The sequence below is a fragment of the Esox lucius genome, chromosome 15 (genome assembly GCF_011004845.1).
Source record: "Esox lucius isolate fEsoLuc1 chromosome 15, fEsoLuc1.pri, whole genome shotgun sequence".
Taxonomy (NCBI): domain Eukaryota; kingdom Metazoa; phylum Chordata; class Actinopteri; order Esociformes; family Esocidae; genus Esox; species Esox lucius.
The window spans coordinates 10630668-10653978 of NC_047583.1; the positions used below are offsets into that span (position 1 = coordinate 10630668).

The 23311-nt window shown below is 43.6% G+C and overlaps 1 protein-coding gene across 3 annotated transcripts in view; it reads left to right on the forward strand.

Annotated features, from left to right (window-relative positions):
• Positions 1-23311, forward strand: part of arhgef10 (Rho guanine nucleotide exchange factor (GEF) 10) — a 50809-nt gene that overhangs the window by 23165 nt on the left and 4333 nt on the right. For all 3 annotated transcript variants that reach the window (XM_010879161.5, XM_010879163.5, XM_029125756.2), the window contains 9 exons: positions 3269-3384; positions 3610-3737; positions 4632-4732; positions 5693-5814; positions 5992-6078; positions 6893-7122; positions 7229-7386; positions 12862-13004; positions 15093-15267. In XM_010879161.5, the coding sequence (XP_010877463.2) occupies positions 3269-3384; positions 3610-3737; positions 4632-4732; positions 5693-5814; positions 5992-6078; positions 6893-7122; positions 7229-7386; positions 12862-13004; positions 15093-15267 (1260 nt within the window). The remainder of the gene's footprint in view (positions 1-3268; positions 3385-3609; positions 3738-4631; positions 4733-5692; positions 5815-5991; positions 6079-6892; positions 7123-7228; positions 7387-12861; positions 13005-15092; positions 15268-23311) is intronic.

Here is a 23311-nt window from a genome sequence, read left to right on the forward strand (position 1 = left end):
CAGATTTAAATGGGCTTTACCGGGTTTGACATTTGATTTGGTTTTGTTATTTTTGTATTCATTGAATTTTCTGATTTTATTTTCTGATACACCCAACTTCAAATATATTATTCAGTTTGTTGATAGAAGTTCTTATCTTAAACCTATTCGATATGTTAGGGTTCTACCGAAGGGTCCCAGTTAATTACACCAGTTAACCATCATTTATTCATTTCAGATACACCAACCACAGACATTCCTTCATGTTCAGTGTGTCAGGTACTCCTTTTTGAACCACTGAGGGCTGTTTTAAAATGGCCTAAGTCACATAGAGACTGCCTATAAGCAGCTGGCACTGGCATCTGCTCGGCTAGCCTGGTCTCTTCTTTGAACTGATTGGAAACTGTTCAACCATTTTGATCCGACTGGATAATGTGCTGTCATATCCAGGCAGTGTCGGTTTCTCGTATGTTTAGCCGACAAGCCACCAGAAGTGGGTCCGGGTACTGAGGAAGGCCGTGACGTTAGTGTGCTTTCCGGTGCCGCCGGTACCGTGTTCAGGTGGTGTCAGAGCTACATCCTCGGGGGATGCGGGTAGATGCGGTAATGGTTATGTTGTAACCATGTGGTTGTATGCCAGAGGTTATGTACTGATGTCATTTGTGTGATTTCCTGTCGCTGGAAGGCAGTGACTAAGCAGGCATTATGGCTGCCGCATTATTCCCAGCTCTGCTTCTCCAGCACTGGTCAGGCTTATCTGTAGGGGTGTGCTCCACTTCAATGATTTACATTTAATCCCCCCTCATTTGTACTAGCCACTTCTTTGTGAAGAATGCGTAGAATGGGGGGGTCAGTGTAGCCTGTAAATGGATGAAATTGTGCATAAGCCTGTTTTAGAGTCCATTAGTGATCCACTGTGCCAGTCTCCATTCGTATTATTAAAGCACAGGACCCCCACAGGTGAAGTTGACCATATGGGCCATTTCTTTTTTTTCCCTCATCCTCTTACTCACTGAAATGCCAGGGGATTTCCTCACCCACCTCTCATCCACTGCCCAACTGTCACCTCCATCCCCGCTCCTCCCCCAAGCCTCTTACCCACACACCCACCTGTTACGTGTCCATCTGCCCTCTCGTCCCTGCATCTGACGGCCTAATGGAGGATGGAGGCTGCACACTCCGTATCAGCATCTGGAACCTGGGCTGGTTTCTAACCAGCTGTCTACTCCTGAGTTAGGATACAGCCATTTTAACTAGTGGAAGAGCCCTGCCCCACTCTTCATTATGCAGTATTTTCAGAGTGAAAACAACTGGTGACCTGCCCGCTAAAGAGGTAATAAACCGACGCTCCAGCGAATGAGGTCACATTTTCCCTGTGCTCTCTTATGGATGTCTGTGTGCTTACCTCACGTCTCTTCTGCTCGGCTCAGCTGACTGGACTGCCAACAGAGATGGTCAGTCACATCGACAATAAGCAGTAACCCGTGAACCTCAGTCCTGCTGGCTGACATCGTGAAGGCTTTGAAAAAATGCGTTACAGAGGGCTCATCCAAAGATCAGCTCGCGTGAGGATTTCACAGGCTCTTCCGACTGCTCTGCGAAGACCAAGGCCTGCTCTTAAAGGCCTACTGAGGGGGTGGACAGTGTTCTCATGTCTCCTGGCGGAAGCCATTACTCCGTGATCAACCATGATGTTATTTAGGTCCTACAGTTGGTGCCACATGGGGGTCATGGGTCGAAGGTCGGTGGGCTTCACTAGTCCTGGTCACAGCTGCGGATGATTGTCCCTGATACAGGTCAGGTTTAGCTGAGCCAGAGTTTATACACAGCCTTCCCCCTTATTGTTCCTCCTTATATTCCGCAGCCATAGAAATGAATCATGTCCCATGGATGACAAGCCACCGAGCATGACTCGCGCTTATTCAGCATTTCTGTCCTGGCCTGGTTTCAAATGCACGTAAGCTGTCATTAAGAGAGATGACGCATTAATATTTGAAGTGTTGGACAGTGCAGTTTGTGCACTATATATTACATGATATTTTAACATGCTTCAGAAGCCAAGGGCAAATTGTTAATTTTATCGTACATTTTCACTTTCCTTTCAACAGAATTATCAAAGGAAGGTGCCAGTATATATTTTAACAGTGATTAAAAAGCAGTGTGTTAGCAGGAGGTTTTGAAAGACACTCCTTGATCTTGGACTCTCCCAAGGGTTTTTTGAAGCTGCTGTGATGAGCCAAGTTAGAGATCACAAGATAAAAATATGTTTTTATATATTTTGTGATACTTGCGCATGCTTTGAAATACAAAGTAGACATTTCTGAATAACTCTTTCTGTCTCCAGTGTCACACCACCTACGCATGTGAAGTAGCTAGCTACATTGTGAAGTGCAAAGTGCAAATTTCTCTGAGGGTCTTCTCTGGGCAGCCTTGAAGACGTGAGCGGTTGCCATGGAGCTAGAACACTGGGGTAGTCAGTGTGAATAGCCATTGTAGAGCCCACAGAAAGTAGACTGACAAAACCAGACATTCCCATTCACATTAACCCTTCCCTTCCTTTTTCCAATGGGCTGCCTCATGGGACGGACAGGTCACGTTTATGTTGAGAAGTCTGGCTTTCTTAAGCGCTTCCCTGCTAACTTGTCAGGTGACTTGCTGGCAGGACTGAAAGACAAGGAGGGTTCAATGGTGTCCCAGCTGGGGGAGAAGGCTAAGAGCACACACTCTCATTTCTTTCTTCCTTTCCGAATATTCTGGTTTTCTCTCTCATCGACAGACTGAGTACTGCTAAAAAATGCGTCCCATTGTCCTAAGATGGACTGACAGAAACACCATGATCTCTTCACTTCACTAGACTGTCGGTTTGGTTAGACAAGGCACGTTTTGAAAGACCCACAGGAAACTGTCATTAGGTAACAAAACTTACTGAAGGTATTTACAAGGGGCACACACAGGCTCTCTGTCGAAGACACTCGGTCAGTGTGGCCTTGTGGTTCAGGACCATGCCGAGTGAATTTGCACATGTGTCACAGATCTCTGTGGGAAACCGACCGACAGACTGTGTTTCATCTTTTGTCTGGCAGTATGTCTTACTTCACCTCCTGCACTTTCAGTGCACGGCTTTTCTTGGGTAAATATATTCAGATGGGATCTGGACTACGGGTTCAGCTTGGTGAATCGCTGATTACTTCCGACTTTGCGTGGCAATGACGAATTCACTGGTTTAATGCTGAAGTGATTTTTTTTTTAATTATTATTTGTTTGACCTGATCTGGTTGTCTCCGTCCAGATAAGCTGTATATGGGGCCGGGTCAGCTGTACCAGGACCTCCAGAACCTCATCCACGACCTCAGCCTGGTTAACCAGATCTCCAGCATGATTGGCAGCCTCAAGGGAAACTACCAGGTGAGCAGCGTGTCCGAGTGATGGGGAAACAGAGGACCGGTCACACACGGGGACGTTTCCCACGCACAGTGGTCAATTATATGAACTGGCACGTCAATTTAATCTCTGCATGTCCAGTGATGTGAAAGCTGTGACAGGTCTAGTTTGCATTCAACCCTATGGGACTACGTCCCGCGTTCATGCTTTGCCCGCCCCCCCGCCCTCCTGTCTCCTTCTCGGCTGTAGAACGTCAATCCCACGGTGGCCCAAGACTGGGTGTCGGGTCTGCAGCGTCTCATCCTGAAGAAGGAGGAGGAGATCCGGGCTGCAGACCGCTGTAGGATCCAGCTGCAGCTGCCTGGCAAACAGGACAAGTTAGTACCTCGCCAGACCTGTCGGACGCAGACCTTAGAGATGTGGCGGTCCATACCTCATACAGACACACTATAGTTTATTACGTCATGCCTTCCATCACCTCAGCAACGGTGAACAAGGTGCTGGTTCTGGTTCCCCTCACCGGGTTTGGTCCAAATGGCCACACTTTCTCTGCAATGCTGTCAGCATCCAGATATGTTCCATTCACAGGGTATTAACAACTTCAACTTTAGTTATATTCCCACCCGGTGGTAGAGTTGCCCCTATAGAAGTCACTTTGGCTGTTTCCCTCAGTCGTCTGACACCATAGACTGGTTAACCCTCTGCCTGGCTGCTGGTTAGATTACCCCCTGGGCATCATGTTTAGAGACGCCGCTGTTCTGGCCTCACTCCTGTCTGATCCCCTCATTTAGAAACGGCACTGTCTTTAGAGATGCCTATCAGAAAGACTGTCCCCTGTGATGCTTCGTTTAACTGTTATTAGCTGTTATAATCCCAAACATTTTTCCACCACCTCACATTCCTTTCTGCTGTCACGAACGGCTCAGCAGGATCACATGTCTCTCCAGCTGTTAGGGACAGAGCCTGGTGCTGTTTCCTCTGCATCATCCGAGGGTGTGGGAGGTATTTGGGCCGTATTCAAGATCCCTGAGGCCTTTTCAGAAACGTTTTTTAAATTGAAATGTCTGTAATTTACTTACTCAAGTTCATTTTCTGCTTCCCTACCAACTTGTTTGAAACGTTGTGCAACTCATGGATCCTGAATGCAGCCCAGGGTCTGCATGCACTGCGTGGGCTCTGAGCAGCACACTGGGTAGATGGGATGCTGTCAGTGTTCAACGCTGCTTCTTATGTCCCCTTGTCTCTCTCCCTTCCCTCTGTCGTTTTGGCAGGTCAAACAGGCCCACATACTTCACTGCAGTCTTCAATACGTTCTCTCCTGCCATTAAACAGTCATGGATCAGTAACCTCCAAATGGCTAAGCTGGCTCTGGGTATGTCTGGTCTGGCCTCAGCATCACAGACCCTCTCCTGTGTGTGTGTTGGACAGTCTGTGTTCCTCATTGGTTCTACTCACTGCGTCTGTCTTTTTGTACTGACTACGGAGGGGTAGCCTCTCTCGGCTTTACCGCCCTTTTTTCAGTTCTGGAAAACTGTAGCTGTCATTTCCAAACTTGGGGTTCAATTGCGTTCCAGTAATTATTTAAAAATCAATGTCTACTAAGCAAATATCATGAATTAGTGTTTACTTCTCTGGCTTAATTGTCAGCTGACAGTGAAAATCCTGTTATAAATCCTGAATCTGTTGTCTGGGTTATATAATCAAATGTTATGTAACAGATCCAGAGGCATCTCACTGTTCGAATTTAGGATTGTGCTCCTCTTAGAAATGAAATGATTCTATGGGCACAGGCAATCGTGGTCCCCTACTCAATCAAACGACTCATTAAACATTTGCAATGAAGCTCGCTCTGTGTGTGTATTGGCTCTTCAGAGGTAGACGTGTGTGCCAAAACATGGTTATTTAACTGAGGCCTTTTGTAACTACCTTTGTTCATGCCAAATAGGTTTGAGGATGTTTTTCTGACACTTTTGGAGGGTGGGTCATTTTACTGCTACATGGAGCAGACATTTATTGACAGGTAGCTTAAATATCAGCCCTATATATTATGCCTGTACCCCCTCGATTATCATTGCAAACGTTCTGTGCTATTCTGAAATCTGGGGCCTTTCCACAGGCTGACAGTAAGTGGCCTTCAGATTGCAGACTTGCGTAAGTCCGGGGTGAAGCAGTTAGCGAGGTACTGCGCTGTGTCTGTGTCATGAGAACCTCACGCTACGGAGAAAGAGGTGTAATTGCCTACAGAGACCATGAAGAGATGATAATTTCTTTTTCCATGGCAAACGTTATTTGTGGGCTCCGTTAAAGTGTGTTTCTGTGTGTTCTCTGACAGAGGAGGACAACCTGCAGGGCTGGGCCTTTGCGGAGGATGACGGTAACCAGATCAAGAAGCAGAAACATCCTCTCCTGCTGAGGCAGATGCCCGTGGTCATGTCCAAACTACAGGAGTTCAAGGTGGGTCTCCCCTCCCCCACAACACCTCTGTCAGAGCAGGTGTTAGGGACTCCGTGTACATGACCGCCTTCAACAATACAGTATGTTTAGAACGCCACCTACGAAACATGAAAAATGAATGTGAGAACTCAGTGCCTGGAAACCCTTTTTTTTTTTCTTTCGTGTTCTCTCCGTTAGGTCGAGTGTGCGGTCCATAACCCTGAGCCCCACATCAACACTGAGAGCACGGCCGACATGCCTGCTCTGGGACACGGCTGTGTGTGGGTGAGGGCACCTGGTTTTTTGGTTTCCCGGAACATACACCATAGTAGAGTATATCTGCAGTGTTGACAAATATGTTCTTAAGTATAGAGCAACAGGTGCATATCGTATCAATTTCACATCTTTTATTTGCATTTTAGTAATTTAGCATACGTTCTGATCCGCCGTACTGGTCCCCCGTGGGAATCGAACCCGTAACCCCTGTGTTGTAGGAGGCATGCTCTACTAACTGAGCCACACAGGACAGATTATGTTTGTAGCCAGAGTCATATTTATACACAGCTATAAAAACAGCATTCATCCACTCCCGCTGAAATGGGTATTAATAATTTAACAGATGGCCTTCAACTGGTGACTCTACACCAGAGGCTTGTTTACTGTATGAATTAGTTCAGCTCTTAACAGGGTAGTAGAGTGCCTCTTTGCCCTGTGTGTTTAATTCAGACACAGTGATTAAAGCTTCACTGCTCTTGGACTCCTCCCAATGTCCTCCAGTAATGGACTGCTCCCATTCTCAAAGGCTACTCACACTTTTCCATTGGAAATGTGTCACTGTGGCCTGGGTTGGGAGGAAAATTCCTCCACTACCATCCTATTGGTCAGTCTGCTATACATCTTTCAGCTAGTTTCTGGAAAGACTATTTGCAGTTTCCCTCTGCCTTCATCCATTGTTTCCCAACCTCATGAGGGATGAGGTCATAATAAGAATGGTCTTTGTAAGCTATTTATTTCTTATAGGACCAGGAATTGTTTTCCTGTTCAGGTCATGCGGGCAGGAAAGGCCTGTGCTGCTGTAAATACCTTCATCCTTGTCCAGGTGGCCAGCTGCACCAACCAGATGGGTCAGGTAGCCATTGTGGCCTTGCAGAACTCCAGCCCCAAAGTGACCGAGTGCTTCAACGTGGAGTCAAGGATCCTGTGTATGGCTCATGTACCCATAGACCAGAGGACCCTGGAGAATGAGGAGAGGGACCCTGAAAGCAGTATTTCCTTGGTGGGCAAGGCCAGTGACACCCCGACGGTTTGCCTGGGCATGGAGGAGGGCAGGTACGTGGGGTTGTCTGGACCGTTGTCCTGTGATATCATCAGAGAGTGACCTCCAACCTCAAAAAAATCGGTTAATCGGTTATAGTTTTCCTCTTTACCTCCGCAGCATAATAGTCTATAAGAGCAGCCAGCGGTCGAAGAAGGTCCGTCTCCAACACTTCTTCACCCCAGACAAGTCCACCGTGACCAGCCTGGTGCACAAGAGGCAGTTTCTGTATGCTGGTCTAGTCAGTGGCTCAGTGGCTATCTTCTCCAGAGCACAAGGTGAGGCCTTCTCCAAACGGCTCTGGGTTGGTTTTGGCTATGTTTCTGTTAATATACAGCCTGTGTGTTTTCAATTAGCATAACCCAACAAAAAGTAATGATGTAGTTGAAGAAATAGGGGTTGCTTATTTTAATGTTGTGGCAGGTCATCTAACCTTTTTTTCTTGCTAATGTGCATTTAGTGAAACCAAGATTAATGAACACATTTAGCTGTTTGGCCTGAGTAGGGGAGGACCTGACCTTTCCCAACCAGACATGGTTACAGGATAGACTGTTGGAGAGGCTGCTAAGTGTGTTTACCCAGTCCCTGTGGTGTCCAGGGAGACTCATCAGTGTGTTAGCTGTGCTCCAGGGACTGGGCCTCCCCCTCTCCCCCTGAGGCTGGCTGTCTGCCTGGCTGGGTGGATGGCTGTCTGCCTGGCTGGGTGGATGGCTGGCTGGGTGGATGGCTGGCTGCCTGGCTGGGTGGATGGCTGCCTGGCTGGGTGGATGGCTGCCTGGCTGGGTGGATGGCTGCCTGGCTGGGTGGATGGCTGGCTGCCTGGCTGGGTGGATGGCTTGGTGGATGGCTGGCTGCCTGGCTGGCTGGCTGGGTGGATGGCTGGCTGAGTGGATGGCTGCCTGGCTGGGTGAGTGGGTTGGTGCCTGGATGGCTGGCTGACTGGCAGTACTAGGTCCCATAGCAGTCTCCACAGAGCTTGGTTTGGCTTCTGGGAGAAGTTGCTAATCTACTTGCTAGTTCTGACCTATTTAATATCCTGCAGAGCAAGCACACTTTCTGACAGTCATTTCCCTGATAATTCTCTCTTCCCATCTACTGTATTTCGATGTCGCAATGTATATTTACACTCTTTTGTATATCTGTCTTGGGTCTCCCCCATTTCTCACCTCCCCTCCCCCTCTCTCTCACCTCCTCTCTCTCACGTCCTCTCACCCACTCTCTATTGACCCCTCTATCTCTCGATCACCCTCCCTCTGTGTATCTCTGTCATTGTCATATCTCGGTCCAGACTGCCTCTGTCGTAGTACAGAAAACGTGTTTTTGCTGTTGCTTGAGTAGTGCGTTCATGATAGCATTACGACCCCATTAAGACGTGACGCTGGGACATTGCCAAGGGCTTGCTCTTGTTTAAGTCAGTCAGACATTAATGGTGCCATCTGTGTGGGCTAGACATGAGGCCTGAGTCTCATCCTGGTTAGGGACTAACACAGGCTCTCTAGGAAAGTCCCTGGGGTCTTTGCTACTGACATTTCATCTGTGCCTTGCAGGTCTGTCTCCCTGTGGGTGTTGATGCCCGCTCTGCATGACACCGGTTCTCTGTGTTCCAGTTAGACGTTCTATCACATCTAGCTGTGAGGTTCATTTTTTGGGCCATGGTGTCAGGTGGTGTTATTTATAGGCTTCAGTCTGGTGCTTGTTTAGTACCAGATCCATAGGCTTTGAATGACAAATGAAAAGTGGGGTTCATCCTAGCTTCAACTACATTTGCAGCTATATCACCATGAGACTATGAGAAACATTTGAAAAATACCTGATCCAAATTCAGTTTGGCTAAATCTCCCTTCCCTTAATCGACCGGGCAGGCTGTGTCACGTTATGAAATCCAGGATATACAGTGCCAGGATCTGCTGGAGGGTTTGTTAAAAGGGGCAAGCATTCTCCTGATCTGAGCCAGAGCACTAAAGCCTAGAAGGGAATGTTGCATTATGATGGAATGTCTAGTTTGGTTCTGTCTCAGTTTCATCGAGTAATGTCACTGTTTCCATGGACCTTCTTTCCTATGAACCTCAGATTACCATTCCTTCGTTCTGCAGCAGATTATTTTGCATTTCAGTCGACTTGCCAGGGAATGTCATTAATATTGCCTTTGGTTTGACTGAATGGAAAATCAGATTTTTCAATGATCTCAATGTCTGTCTCTGAAAGAAGCATTGGGGATTCTAATTAGAAATAGGTTTCATTTTATTTGCGTACTTTTTTTTTAACTGGAGTGATAAAGTGTTTGTTTCCTAGTTTAAGTGGTGAAATCATGTGCATCCTAACAAATTATTTTCTCAGTATGTTTGTCACAGTGTGTAGGCTTGGAGCTTAAAAGTCATGCTATGACCATTTATATTAACCTACCATTTACATTTTAATGGAACAGCAGCAGAGCCTACTGTAAGAATGAACACCACTGTAAAACCTGAATATAAAACTAATATATGTTACGGAACTCGTTTTGGAAAATAAATACAATTTGATTTATCACACGCTATGTTAACAACAGGTGTCGACTAATGTGTTTACTTACAGGGCCCTTTTCCTAAAAATTCGGCTTGAAGGAATATACATATTTGTAGGAATAGTCCTACATGATTAGCTAAGTCGAGGGAAATACTAACGCAGCAAAATAACACTGCATTGCAGGTGTTGCTAAGCTGCGAACTCACACTGTAGTTCTGACGCTTGACTTCCTTTTGTTTAGCAAGGCTGTGACTGTGCCCTGTCTCCCTGACTGCCTGTCTCCCTCCCTGTCTCCCTGCCTGCCTGTGACTGAGTAACAGTGTGTGGTAATGTCACACTGCAGTAGGCACGGCCCTATCAGGGTCCAGTCAATTCCATTCTGCCACACTAGGTCTTCTCTTGGTTTAGGGTACATGTGAAAGAAATGCCTCAGCAGAGACCACATGCCATACATACCCAGACAAGAAAAGGACATGGCATAGAAAGTATATACTGCAGTGAAATCATATTGAATATGCTCTATATGTGCATACAATAGTCCTTGTGTGACCTGTATATAGTAGGACTATAAAAAAGAATAAAGAAAGCCTATTACTTTACCTGACTTCCAGAAGATGATATGCGGGCAATCAATATGCAGGCAATCATTATTAACAATGAGATGACAAGTTTAAGAATGGTCTGAGCAATAATATCTAATGGATTTTCAGGACTGTGCAAAACATTTAGAACATTGTATAAAGCCAGTTCTGAGCCATACACCTTAAAAAAAAATTAAATACATAACATTACAAACAGAAACATTAATACAGTGAAGGGTTCCAACAACTTCTTGTGTTTTTAAAAGTTAGTATTTGTGCATTTTGAATGCACAAATATGCACAAATATCGTAAGCTAGCTAACGTTAGCTAGCTTACGATAAGGTTATTTTGGTAACACGGTACAGCAGTCTGTCACTGCCCGTTGTCTGTCCTGATTGCCCTCGGTTTTGGATTGGACCAATTTGTTTTTTTAATAATGCAAAACTGAAGCAATTTACATTGCTGGACTGTTGTTCTTTTTTTTTTTTTTTTTTTTTGTCCTGTGGTCATTTCCTGGCCAGCTTCTTGCAGGATTGACACTAAATAACTGTTGTTTTGCCTTTGGCTGCTTTTTGTCCTTTTTGCTGTTCAAGTGATCCCAAACGGCTTCAGTTAGGCTGAGGTCAGGGCTCTGAGGCAGTCAAACTAATACTCTCTATGATCTGCAAATATCCACTTCAAAGGTTTATTTGTCTTTGAGTGTTTGGAGTCTTTATCGTGATGAAAGAGAACATTATTTGCAATCAGTCAAAGCATGATATTTTGTATTATCTTTTTTGTTTTGCTATTAAAAACTTTGCCAATTTCATGATATCTCCTTTATAATTAAGATGGGCAGTTCTTGTAAGACTTCTCACGGACCTTGCTTGTAATTTAGCTCAAGGCTTCTACTGCCTTTTCTGTCTTCAACCTTCCCATTTTTTCAAGCAATCCTAAAAGTTATTCATTATATTTTGGAAAACACAAGACATTCTTGTTACATTATGGTATTAGTGTTTATTTGTATTTATTCTATTGTTTTACAGTATTATTACAAGTGAAATTCACACTTGGATAGAATTGCTAGGTTATTTACAGATTTTGCTCCTAACTCTGTAATTGTTCCTCCTAACACACCTAAATACACTTACCAAGAGAGCATAGAGAAATGTCTGTTGAGACTGGGAATGGAATGTGTTTTTAATTGATATCCTTAAATCTGAGTCTTTTTATTTTTTTAAACATTGTCACAACATGATTTTGAAAATAACTGAGGAAATCAGTATAAAATGTTCTGTTAAAGAAATGCATGTATGCCAGCAAGCAAGCATAGACCAACTACTCTCTTGCCAAGCTCTAAGAAGTACGGTTATAATGTGCTAGCTGGTCAGGGTTAAATTGCAACTTATTAACTTGACTATTTAGACATAGGGTTACAAGGCATATTTCAGTTATATATAGATATACAGCTCCGGACAAAATTAAGAGACCATTGCACCTTTTTAATTTCCTTTCCTAAAAAGTTGAAAAGGAAGATTTTAAGTGAGAAACAGAAGTGTTCAATTTGCAGTGGTCTCTTATTTTGAACTCTTCTGTTCCTCACTCAAAACCTTCCTTTTCGACTTTTTTGGAAAGGAAAGAAAAAGTTGCAGTGGTCTAAATTTCTTCCGGGGATGTATATATGTTAAAAGACAACAAATAAGTAAAATATATTGTAGCCCACGGACACTGGGCTCAGGATAGTTTGGTGTTTGTAAAGAGGGACATTGACATGATGCTAGTGTGTAGAAGTGAATGAACTTGGTCTGTAGGCCGGCTGCTGTGAGGAGAGGGAGGTTATGAAAGGCTGACTGGCAGGCAGGAAGGGAGAACACATGTACAGTTGTGGTCTGGCTCACATTGGCTTCTCTGGATTTATCTAGCAATCCTTTTCTGCCCTTGTCCCATGGCGGGGGGGAAACACACACACACACACATACCTTGTGATTATTATAATAATAAACACAAAGCAGGGTATTTAATCCCCCCCAGCTCCTTGCTTCCGTAGTAATTACTGTACCTAAGTCCCTCCACTCCTCCCTGAATGGCACTGCGACTTTCTATAGCTGCCTTTGTCAGTTCCTTTAAACAAACGCGATTGGGGAGGTCCTGGGATGTTTTCCTTTCAGGAATTGGCTTAGCTAGTGGGTGTCTGGAGGAAATGACCTTCTGCTTCGTGGATCCTTGAAATGTGTTGATCTGTTTCTCGAGCTGTAGCGGCTTAGTTCTTGACTGATAGAGAGTGAGGAGTGCTGCAGAGAAATGTGTCGGCTGTATGTTTGATGTAGTCGCGTTGGGGGTTTGGAGTGGTGTCAGTAGCAGCAGGCTGGCAGGAGTCATACGTAGGAGGTGTGTGGGATGGCTCGACAGATGAGTAACGCCTGTCTATAGTCATTGTGAATCCTGTGAAACCATCAATGGCCCTCTCCAGCTTCATAATTGTGATCCTAAATGCGGATGCCATTAACGGGGGTTCTCTGCAGCTAGTGCATGCACAATCTGACCCTACGGATCTCACGGACACGTTAGTTGCGTGGTAAACGTTGCTCCACTTTTAGGTTTTTGTCTGTCCACATCTGTATTGTAGCTTGTAGGCGATTTATTTTTTATTTTTTTGTGTGAATTAATTGGGTGTGCTTCTGTTTCAGATGGTTTGTGGAGCCCAGACTCTCCTAAGGTTCTGAAGCTGGGGGTTTTGCCTGTGAAGGCCATGATAGCTGTTGAAGACCACATCTGGGCTTCCTCTGGAGGACAAGTCTTCATCATCAGTACTGCGACCCACACTGTGGAGGTAGCAAATCTAACCATCACACCTGAAAACCTAAAATAATCTTGTTCGACCAATAGTATTAAAGTCTCTCAACCAATCGATTAGTCAACAATTTACAATATGTATTTTACCATACACTGAGCTTGTCAGGTGCTTTAAATTCCCCAGAATATGTTACATATTTCTTCATCCCTTAATACTGTGTCAATCCCTGTATAGGCAGATTTTTTCCCCCATACACATTGTGAATGTGAAACTGATTCATTTATTGACTCATTCAATTATTGTTAAAATTGTCCAGGCACAGTCTGTAGTTGACTGCTAACCTGTGTTTTACATATGATATAAATATAGGGCTAACTTTATCTAAATATTACTTTTAAAGCTTTCTATAAAAATACATCAAACCTCTTCCCCTAGCAGTCTACAAATACTGGATGTAAGATTTGAAGATGAAGGTTGTGATGACCTTTGAATGACATTTTGGTTCTATTTGTTTGACACTTGACAAATGTGTATTATTTTGTCCTGTGTGGTTGTAAAGGCATGGGTGTTAGTAAATCCATCACATTCTCTGAGAATAGTTTGCATTTCTGTTCAGATACTCCACCATCCCACACCATGCATCTGCTCCGCTGAATCTCTGAGGCATCGCTAGTTCTGATTCATCCTTAAAGATACAGTGCTTTTAAACTGTTGGCTGTGGACATGTTGCGCCCCGCGATCAACACGTTAGACATTCAAATGCAGAACCTGGCCTGAGGATGTGCCCTGTCTCTCTACTAGTGTTCCTTGGTTACTTTTTCTGTTTGTCCAAATCTCTGTGACCTCTGCACTTGTCTTGGCGCTGACCTAATTGTGTTAAAGTGATGCAGAACATCCTCGGAGAGGTCTCTTTGTCGTCGTCCCCCTCCATTTTCTCCATGGCCTCCTCTCTTCTGGCCTGGCCCATTTTCAGATGTTTTCTGTCAGTCCCAGAGTCCCTCACCCACACCTGTTGTCCGTCCTGGAATAGCAACATTCCGACTCCCCTGCTGTAGCTCTCAGTGACCCATAATCCCATTAGCATCATTAAGCTCATCACGCGTCATCTGCCAGTCTCTCTCCGATGCCTTACACTCTTGCAACCACTGGGGGGGGGGGGGGGGGGGGTTCTAGAGTGGGTTTGATCCTTGTTTTTCCAATACGTAGGTTCGGTGACACCCTACTAGAACCTGTTGTCACTCCTGTGATGTCATGTGGTCTTGGCCAAGTAGATGTTCCATTCATTAACACGGATGAGCAGGATCATCTCAAATCACTTAGCTGATACTGTCGAGGAATTTAGGCCTCCCAGGTACTAGGCTGAGAAAATCCCAGTGATTTACTTAACTATAATATCCATTCTTTTGTATTCTTTTTGGCTGCATTTACGCAAACAAATTGGTATCAGACTGTGGATCTCTGAGAAGCATACATTGCTATTGTACTCTGCACGAAGTATAACATCCTGCCAGTCAACTTCTTACTTGAATTGATTTATAACACAATTTGCACCTCTGTAATATTTACTATTATGACACCTTTGGATGTAACATGCTTTTTCAGATTGTTGTATGCTGAGTTGATGGTTTCTCCAAACAGTCCCCAGACAGTAGCCATAACAGTCACAGTGAGATTAGAGCCATTGTGTTAATTATGTACGTGTGATCCGCGTCTGTGTGCACGTGGGGATAGTAAAACCAGTTTTATTTCCCTTATTCCCACTTGGAAGAATTCATCTGTAAATGTTTAGTGTCTGCTCATGTACAAAGGCCTTTATACAATTAATTTAGATTATATACTCCCATGGCATATGCATCCATGTAAAAGGGAATTCTTGACCAACCTGTGGTAAACCATTCGCTTAACTGTGATAATGCTTTTTGATGTGAGAGTGTTGAAGACCTACTAGATTCTTGCTGGTTGTTTGCTAAGTACATTGTCTCCAAGTATTCTAAAGACAGGGAATGCAGTGGTAATGTTCCTGTGGATATTTCCCCTTAGAGCCACTGAAGAACTAAGCAATGGGTCTTTTTGTTGTGTAGTCAGTAATATCCCTTTGTCGTCGTCGTCCCCCCCCCCAATCAGAGGCAGTTGGAGGCCCACCAGGAGGAGGGCATGGTGGTGTCCCACATGGTGGTGGCTGGAGTGGGCATCTGGATAGCCTTCAGCTCCGGGTCCACCCTCAGACTGTTCCACACGGAGACCCTGGAGCACCTTCAGGACATCAACACTGCGACGCCTGTACACAACACCCTAGCTGGTAAGCTACAGCAGCTGCTGCACCCTGATGTGTGACGGTTGGAGAACTAGGATTTCTAATCAACGTGTTCTCCCTTTTTGTTCTGTAGAGAGGCGATGCGCTGGTAATGTGCGTTTGAATATTTTTCCATAAAGCTGTCTGGGGCTTGAAAGGCAATGGGTCCTCACACTGACCCATTGTGGTGAAATCCTCTCATCTGGCCTTGCAGAGTTTTTTAGCGCTTGTGGTTAGAAAGGTCGCAGGTTAAGGTGACAGTGGACACTCTGTAGAATAATGACCTTTAAAGCTCTGAGGTCGGGGTGAATCTGAATGCTGGTGGGTTCTTCAGTCGTGAGCTGTTTAATTAGGGCCTCCGCCAAGATTGTCCTGTACTGTGCATTTGCCTGAAACGTGACTGGAGAGCACCTGTGAAGCCGGTTAGTACTGAGGTGTCAGTTATGCTGGGTGGTCACTATTCTATCCATAACTGTACATAGGAATAGGTGATTTGAAATGACCCTCTTGTTTTTACTGTTTTTAGAGCGATGGGGTGAAGGCAGCCACCTTGAATATTGACTGCACCTGTATGTTTGAAGGAATTTTTATAAATTTTTTTAATGTTATTTTACAGGTAAGTATACTAAGAACCGCAACGACGCAGTAGCAATTTAGGCTGTCTTGCTTTTTTTCTCCCTGTCCGCTCAGGGATCAGAATCAGCGACATCTTGCTTACTGGCGCAACACTCTAGACCAGTAGGGCTACTTTTCAAACATGACTTCACTGTTGGTTCAGAACTGAATATCTGAACACCTTTGAACAGTGATGCTTTTTTTATTGTTGTTCACACTCAATTTTCTTCACAGCTTCCTAAAAGCGCCCTCTATAACAACCTTACCTACAGGATATCATTATACAGCCAACAGTGTGATTTATGATAAAGACTGATACTGTCTTATCAACTCTGTTTACATAAACCACCATAACCTTGAGTAGGTCGTTTTTCCTCTGTGGTTCCTCTAAAGTCATCCAGTTAACTGTTTGTTATCCAGCACAGAGCAGTGGATACCTTTTGACGGTTGACAGTCAGGAGCTCAAGTACTTTGCTGTGATTTATCACAAATATGCCTTTATAGAGTTGGGCGAGCCTCCGTCATTATGACCTCAGAATTACAAAGGGGCGTCTCATTCTGTGCCCGTCTGTAATTAGATGACATCCCAGTTTGGTGTGTTCTGTGTGGTTGTGTTGGTACAGGTTGGACCAGTTTTGGTCCTATTCACAGGTTCCTGTAGATAACAAGGACCTTTACCATGATTTTCTTTGACGTCGTCGCACGTGCAATATTTGTTCTCAACCCATCATGCCATTTATTATAATACGCCATTGTTTTGAGGGTTTTTGTTCTTCCTTTTGTCTTTCACTCTGTTTTGGGTAAACATACATATTTCACTTACCTTACAGAGTTGCCAGTTCCTATAAAATTACACAGTATTTCTTGACAGATTGACAATATTTTAAGTAGGTTTACATTTTACTAGATGCTTATCAGCATGTAGAATGTCCCTGGTGTCCGGTCACACCGAATTAGACCATCTGCTAAATTAACTATAAACGATGTACAATGCATTTGTTTTCACTGAGTTTGTGTGTTCATGTTTGTACTGATGAAATCCGGTTTGCTCAGTATGAGTGTATAAGTGCTCTGTGGTCAATGTGACTGTTTAGTCATGAATGGCGAGTACAGACCAGTCAGACTGTGTATAGCTACTTTTGATTGAATAAAGCTTCTGAGTCCAGAGTACACGGAGTTGTCCTCTGAGTTTGATTAATAAACTTTGGCTCTACACTGCGTGCACAATTATTAGGCAAGTGAGTATTCTGATCGTATTGTTATTTCTGTGCACAACTCCAAACCATATAAACTTGAAGGCTCATTGGATTGAATAATTTTCAGGTGATACAGTGGATATAAATTCTACACACCCCTGTAAAAATGCCGGGTTTTTGTGAAGTAAAAGAATGAGACATTGATAAATCAATATTTCCAATAGTTTAATTTGACCTATAATGTGAACAGTGCTATTTAAAAACAAGTCTTTGAGGGGGAATAATAAAATAACATGGTTGCAAAAGTGTGCACAACCTTAAACTAATACTTTGTTGAATCACCTTTTGATTTTATTACAGCACTCAGTCTTTTTGGGTAGGAGTCTGTTAGGCGCAAGGTGGAGGAGGGGTACTGGTATGGGTTGCTATCATTAAGGATGAGGTAGTTGGACCTTTTCGGGTTGGACTGAAACTCAACTCCCATACCTGCTGCGAGTTTCTGGAAGATACTTTATTCAAGCAGCTGTACAGGAAGAAGTCCTCATCATTCAAGAAGGCCATGTTCTTTTTGCAGGACAATGCTCCATCACATTCATCCAAGTACTCCACTGCTTGGCTAGCAAGCAAGGGCCTGAAAGATGCCTGAATAATGACCTGGCCCCCTTCCTTACCTGACTTAAATCCTATTGAGAACTTAAGGGCCCTTCTCAAACATTTGATTTACAGTTAGGGAAGACAATACACCTCTTTGAACAGCATTTGGGAGGCTCTGGTTGCTGCTTCAGCGAAAGTTGATCGTGAACAGATCAAGAAACTGACAGGCTGCATGGATGGAAGGCTCATGGCAGTTATTCAAAAGAAGGGTGGCTATATCGGTCACTGAATATTTTGTTACTTATTTTACTAAAAAAAATGTAGAATAAACAAGTGAGTTGGATTAATTATTTTTGTAATTTAGTTGACTAATAATTTTGCACACTAATTGTTGCCTAATAATTGTGCACACATGTATTCCCCTGAGAAAAATCTAAACTCGTTTTTCCATGTTTCAGGTTCAATTATATTTTGGATTGACTGATAGTATTGTTTGTTCAACAATAAAACAAATCTTGAAAACGATTTGCCTAATAATTGTGCACGCAGTATAGGTTTGGATGTATCTCAGATTTCTGCGTGTGGCCATGGATAATTTTTTTAATTAAAGTAGGTTTGTTTAGTAGCAATCCATACCACAATAATGTGTATTTGTGTGTAGTTACCTATTCTATTTTGCTCCTTCAGTTGGTTTTGTTACCGTAATAACACGCTTTTTGCCAAACTCCTCTGCCTTAGTAAAATTACATTGTTTGAAATTGGCTTCCAAATGTGAAGCAATCTGTATGACAGTTATATCGTCATACAAAATGTATTATACAGTTGTGCTCAAAAGTTTGCATACCCTTGTAGAATTGGTATTTATGTACCATTTGTAAAGAACATGAGTGAGCAGGCAAAACACGTCTTTTAATTCTTATGGGATTCACATTCAACTCTAGGTCATATAGCAATGGCACAATCATAAAACAAAACATGGCATAAAAAAAAAAATTAACTGACCCCTGTTCAAAAGTCTGCATATAGTTCTTAATATTGTGTATTGCCCCTTTTAGCATCAATGACAGTGTCCCGTCTTTTGTAATGTTGTCCCACCCGAATTCTTGCAGGTGGTATAGCTGCCCATTCGTTTTGGCAAAATGCCTGGTCATGCAAAGTCTTTGGTTGTCTTGCATGAACCGCATGTTTGAGATCTCCCAAGAGTGGCTCAATAATATTAGGGTCTGGAGGCTGTGATGGCCACTCCAGAACCTTCACCTTCTTCTGCTGTAACCACTGGAGGGTCAACTTGGCCTTGTGCTTAGGGTCATTGTCATGCTGGAATGTCCAAGAGTTTCCCATGCGCGGCTTTCGTGCAGAAGAATCCAAATTGTCTGCCACTATTTTCTGATAAAATGCTGCATTCATCAAAGATTCCCTGTGCCTTTAGAGCTCTCACCATGCTCATGGTGAGCCACCACCATGCTTCACAGTGGGGATGGTATTCCGTTCACTATAGGCCTTGTTGTGCCCTCTCCAAACATTGCGCTTATAGTTGTGACCATAAAGCTCTATTTTTTTCGTCACTCCAAATTACAGTTCCAGAAGCTGTGAGGCGTGTCAGTGTTGTTGGGCAATTTTGTAACAAGGCTTTTTTGTGGCATTGGTGCAGTAAAGGCTTCTTTCTGGCAACTCTACCATGCAGCTCATTTTCAGTATCGTTGTATTGTGCTCCTTGAAACCACCACACTGTCTTTTTCCAGAGCAGCCTGTATTTCTCCTGAGGTTGCCTGTGGGTTTTTCTTTGTATCCCGAACAATTCTTCTGGCAGTTTTAGCTGAATTCTTTCTTGGTCTACCTGACCTTGGCTTGGTATCAGAAGATCCCTGAATTTTCCACTTCTTAGTAAGTGATTGAACAGTGCTGACGGGCATTTGCAAGGCTTTGGATATCTTTTTATATCCTTTTCCATCTTTAGAAAGTTCCATGACCTTGTTACGCAGGTCTTTTGACAGTTCTTTTCTGCTCCCCATGGCTCAGTATCGCGCCTGCTCAGTGCATCCATGTGAGAGCTAACAAACTCATTGAATATTTAAATACAGACACTGTGGTTTAAAAATCCACAGGTGTGGGAAATTCCCCTTTAATTGCCATTTTCACCTGTGTGTGTCACCTTGTGTGTCTGTAACAAGGTCAAAAATTCAAGGGTATGTCAACTTTTTTGATCAGGGCCATTTGGGTGATTTCTGTTATCATGATTTAAAATGGAGCCAAACAACTATGTGATAATAAATGGCTTCATGTGATCACTATCCTTAAATAATTTTTTTTTTTGCATGATCAGTCATATTTTCAAAATCATTGCCAAAATATCACCATTTCTGCCAGTGTTTGGAAACCAATGAGCACAACTGAAACATTTTCTCAGACAGCAATTGGCCCCGTGTGAAAACATTATCGAGCCCCTGAACTTTGAGCAGCAACAACGGCAATCAATTGGAGATCCGTCTTTCACATCTCTCTGGAGGAGTCTTGGCCCAGTCATCTTTGCAGAAGTGCAGTATTTCAACGAGATCTGGCAACATTGTGTGACAAATATGCAGTAGTAATGGAAGTCAGGAAGGGGGGCAGATACTTCTACACGACACTGTAGCTGGGAATGTGACCATCAAACGGTGACGGTCAGAATGAAAAGCATTAAACCAGATCTGAGGAGATTAATCAGAGGCAGATGTGCTGTGAATAGTAATGTAGTGTCAGGGCTCTGTGTCCTACATCCGTATACATGACTAATCATAAACTCCCAGTTCCATCTTTAGCTGATCTTTAGTATTACAACAGTTTGTTTGATTAAGGTTTTGAGGACTTGATCCTGTATATTGCCAGCTGCAGATGTTAGCACCGCCAACACTTCTGATGTAGTCATGTGACGCTGCCTTGTTGTTGTTGGGGTTTCTGGAAGGTTTTTTCTGTGATGTCATGAAGTGTTTATTTTCCAGCTAGTTCCAGTGGTCCACTTTCCCTGTGGTCTGAGGCGGTACAGTATTTGGAAGATACTGTAAGGGTGAACCTTTTGATCTCAATTTGGAATCTGTTATTATATGCTTGACTCTGGACTGTTTGGTTTTATATAGTGACAGCTGCTTTGTATCAGTCTGTGTGTGTTTTGTAGGGGACATGGCTGTTTATAGGTGAAGGGCCTGAATATGTCTACGTTATCGAGCATGTAAATGACCTTATCCACTATTGCTACAGTATATAGGTTTTTGAATCACATCATATTTAGCTTTTGAAAAAATTTGCCACGACAAAGTTAAACATTCAGGAGTATAATATTTCATTCAAACACAGGTTTATCACACTTTATCTTGGTATGTTACTTTTTTTACATGCCAAGTACATTCACATGGACCCCAACTTAACACAAACAACATTCTTTGTGTCAGTGTTAATCCTATGGCTTTGGTGGTTTATCTGCTGTTGTTGATTGCTCTCTACTAACGGTTGCTCTGGATACTAAATACTAGCATTACAGTATGGTACAACATCATATTGTGTCCCATACATCATATTGTGGGCTGTTATGGAAAAGCAAATTAGTACACTTTAGTCTGTAAATCATGGATGAATATCCCATTAGTGACTTACCCACCCTGTATCTAGCCTTCTAGGAAATCTCACCAACACCCAGTTTTGTGGTTGAGCAGTACAAAGGCTTTCAACACAGATGTGAATGATAACAATATTTTGGGTCCCCTGGTCCTTTTAACTAATAAAAGGCGTCAGCCAACTAAAGGAAGTTTGAAACCTCAGACCAATGACTTAAAATAATTCCTCTTGGACGCCAACCTGGTCTGTGTGAATCATCAAAGAGTTGACTTCCTCTGATAACAGTAATGGGTTAATGCCTTATCTCTCCATAGTAGGACTGTTTTCCTTCACCGTCTTTCAGTGGAACAGCCAACTGAAACACCCTCCTACTGTTCCACACTATCTGTTCTCTTCAGCCCTGGCCTGAACTGGCCCTCTGCTCTGGTTAAACATGTAAATGTGATTTGTCAGGGCAAGTTCAGATTCCTGTCTGTGGAGGGGGTTGTATTGTACATCCAGCCAAGCCTGGGTTTTGCTAATGGTCTGGGATTTTCCATAGTGTTACACTTTGGCACTTAATCAGTTATTGGCAGCTGCTCTCAGAGGGACTGAACTCAAATATATATATATATATCCTCCTGAATTCAGTTTTAGTTTCATTCAAGTCATTTGGATGCAAGGTGTTAGCACAAAGAGCAATGGGGCTTGTATACTGCCTCACTGAGATGTTATACTCTCTGCATCTGTACATTGTTGCTGAAGAACTAGAGTATTTATTTTAGACCGACGCACTAATTTCTGAAACACACCTACGCAGTAAGATAAACAACAAGAACTAAGACAGAGTAACTACACAGTTGTTGATTTTCAGCATTTCAGAAGTATAGCAGAGAGCTCTGAGACATTGTGTGTTTATGTGAACTCGTTTTCTCAGAAGTCTTTATTGTCTAAGGGAGGGAGCCCATTGTAGACCTACAAACATTTGACTTGTTGTAGGAAACACTGGCTCAGATGGGGTTTTTTAGTTACCAGGTGATGTCACCAAAGTCCGAAGATCTGGAGGGCTTTCACTTGTTGGGTATAAAACTGAGAATGATTAGTTGTGTTGTGTGTAGTGAATGTGTTCAGTGCTTCTGGTCCGGTTGTCGTCCTCCTGCAAGCTCAAGTTTGAACGATTCTCCAAATCCTTAGATTACACTGAGGAATTCCTCACAGGTATTTCAAAGAACTGTGGTCTCTTCTCTCTGACTGTAATTAGGTTATAGCGGTTTCCAATTCAATTTCCCGGTGACTCCTCGTGCTTTGGTGATTACTTACAGTAACCCCTCAGCCCTTTCCGAAATCTTCAAGGAGTAGTTAGGCAGTTTCAATTTGAGGAAAAAAAGGATGTCTAAAAACCACCCTCGAAATACAGTTCGTCCCCTTGCTGTGTCTTTCAAGTTCCCCAAGGGACAGGTCTGTAGTGAGTGCAGAAGAAGAGGGCTTGTATCAGCGGCTTTGTTTGGCCTGACCTAAATACCCAGCCATGCAGACGCTACTGAGGACAAACATGTAGAGGCCAGTAAGCAGCACCTCCAACTCCTTCATTACCACACTGGCCCCGGGCCTGTCTCACCTCTCAGCATGGCCACTCAAGCTCCCGGAAGACAGTGTGGGGCTGATGTGTCTCAGGCGTTGGTCTGATGTGAAGTATTTCTCTGGTGAGGCAGGGTCACTGTTTTAACCCAGCCTAGCTAGTAGGGCATTACTGTAGAGTAGTGAACTGGCCAGTTAATATCAATGTGGACTAGGCCTAATCTTTTCTATCTGCACCCCCTGCTGTAATCCAGTATGGTGGGGAGAAAGTGCATGCGTAACCTGTGTTAACCCCTGTCCTGATTTATTTTGGTTTGGGCTGTGGGTGGGAAACTCCAAATATTATGAAAGGAGGAAGTTGAGAAACATACTGTGCGTGTGTGTGTTTTCTGGTAGCAGTTGTACCTCATTATAAGCACATGTTCAGCGCTGGGTGGGTAGTGTAGGCGCTGACTGGATTGCTGAAACTGTAGATTTAGGCAGATGTTGCTCTGAGGGCT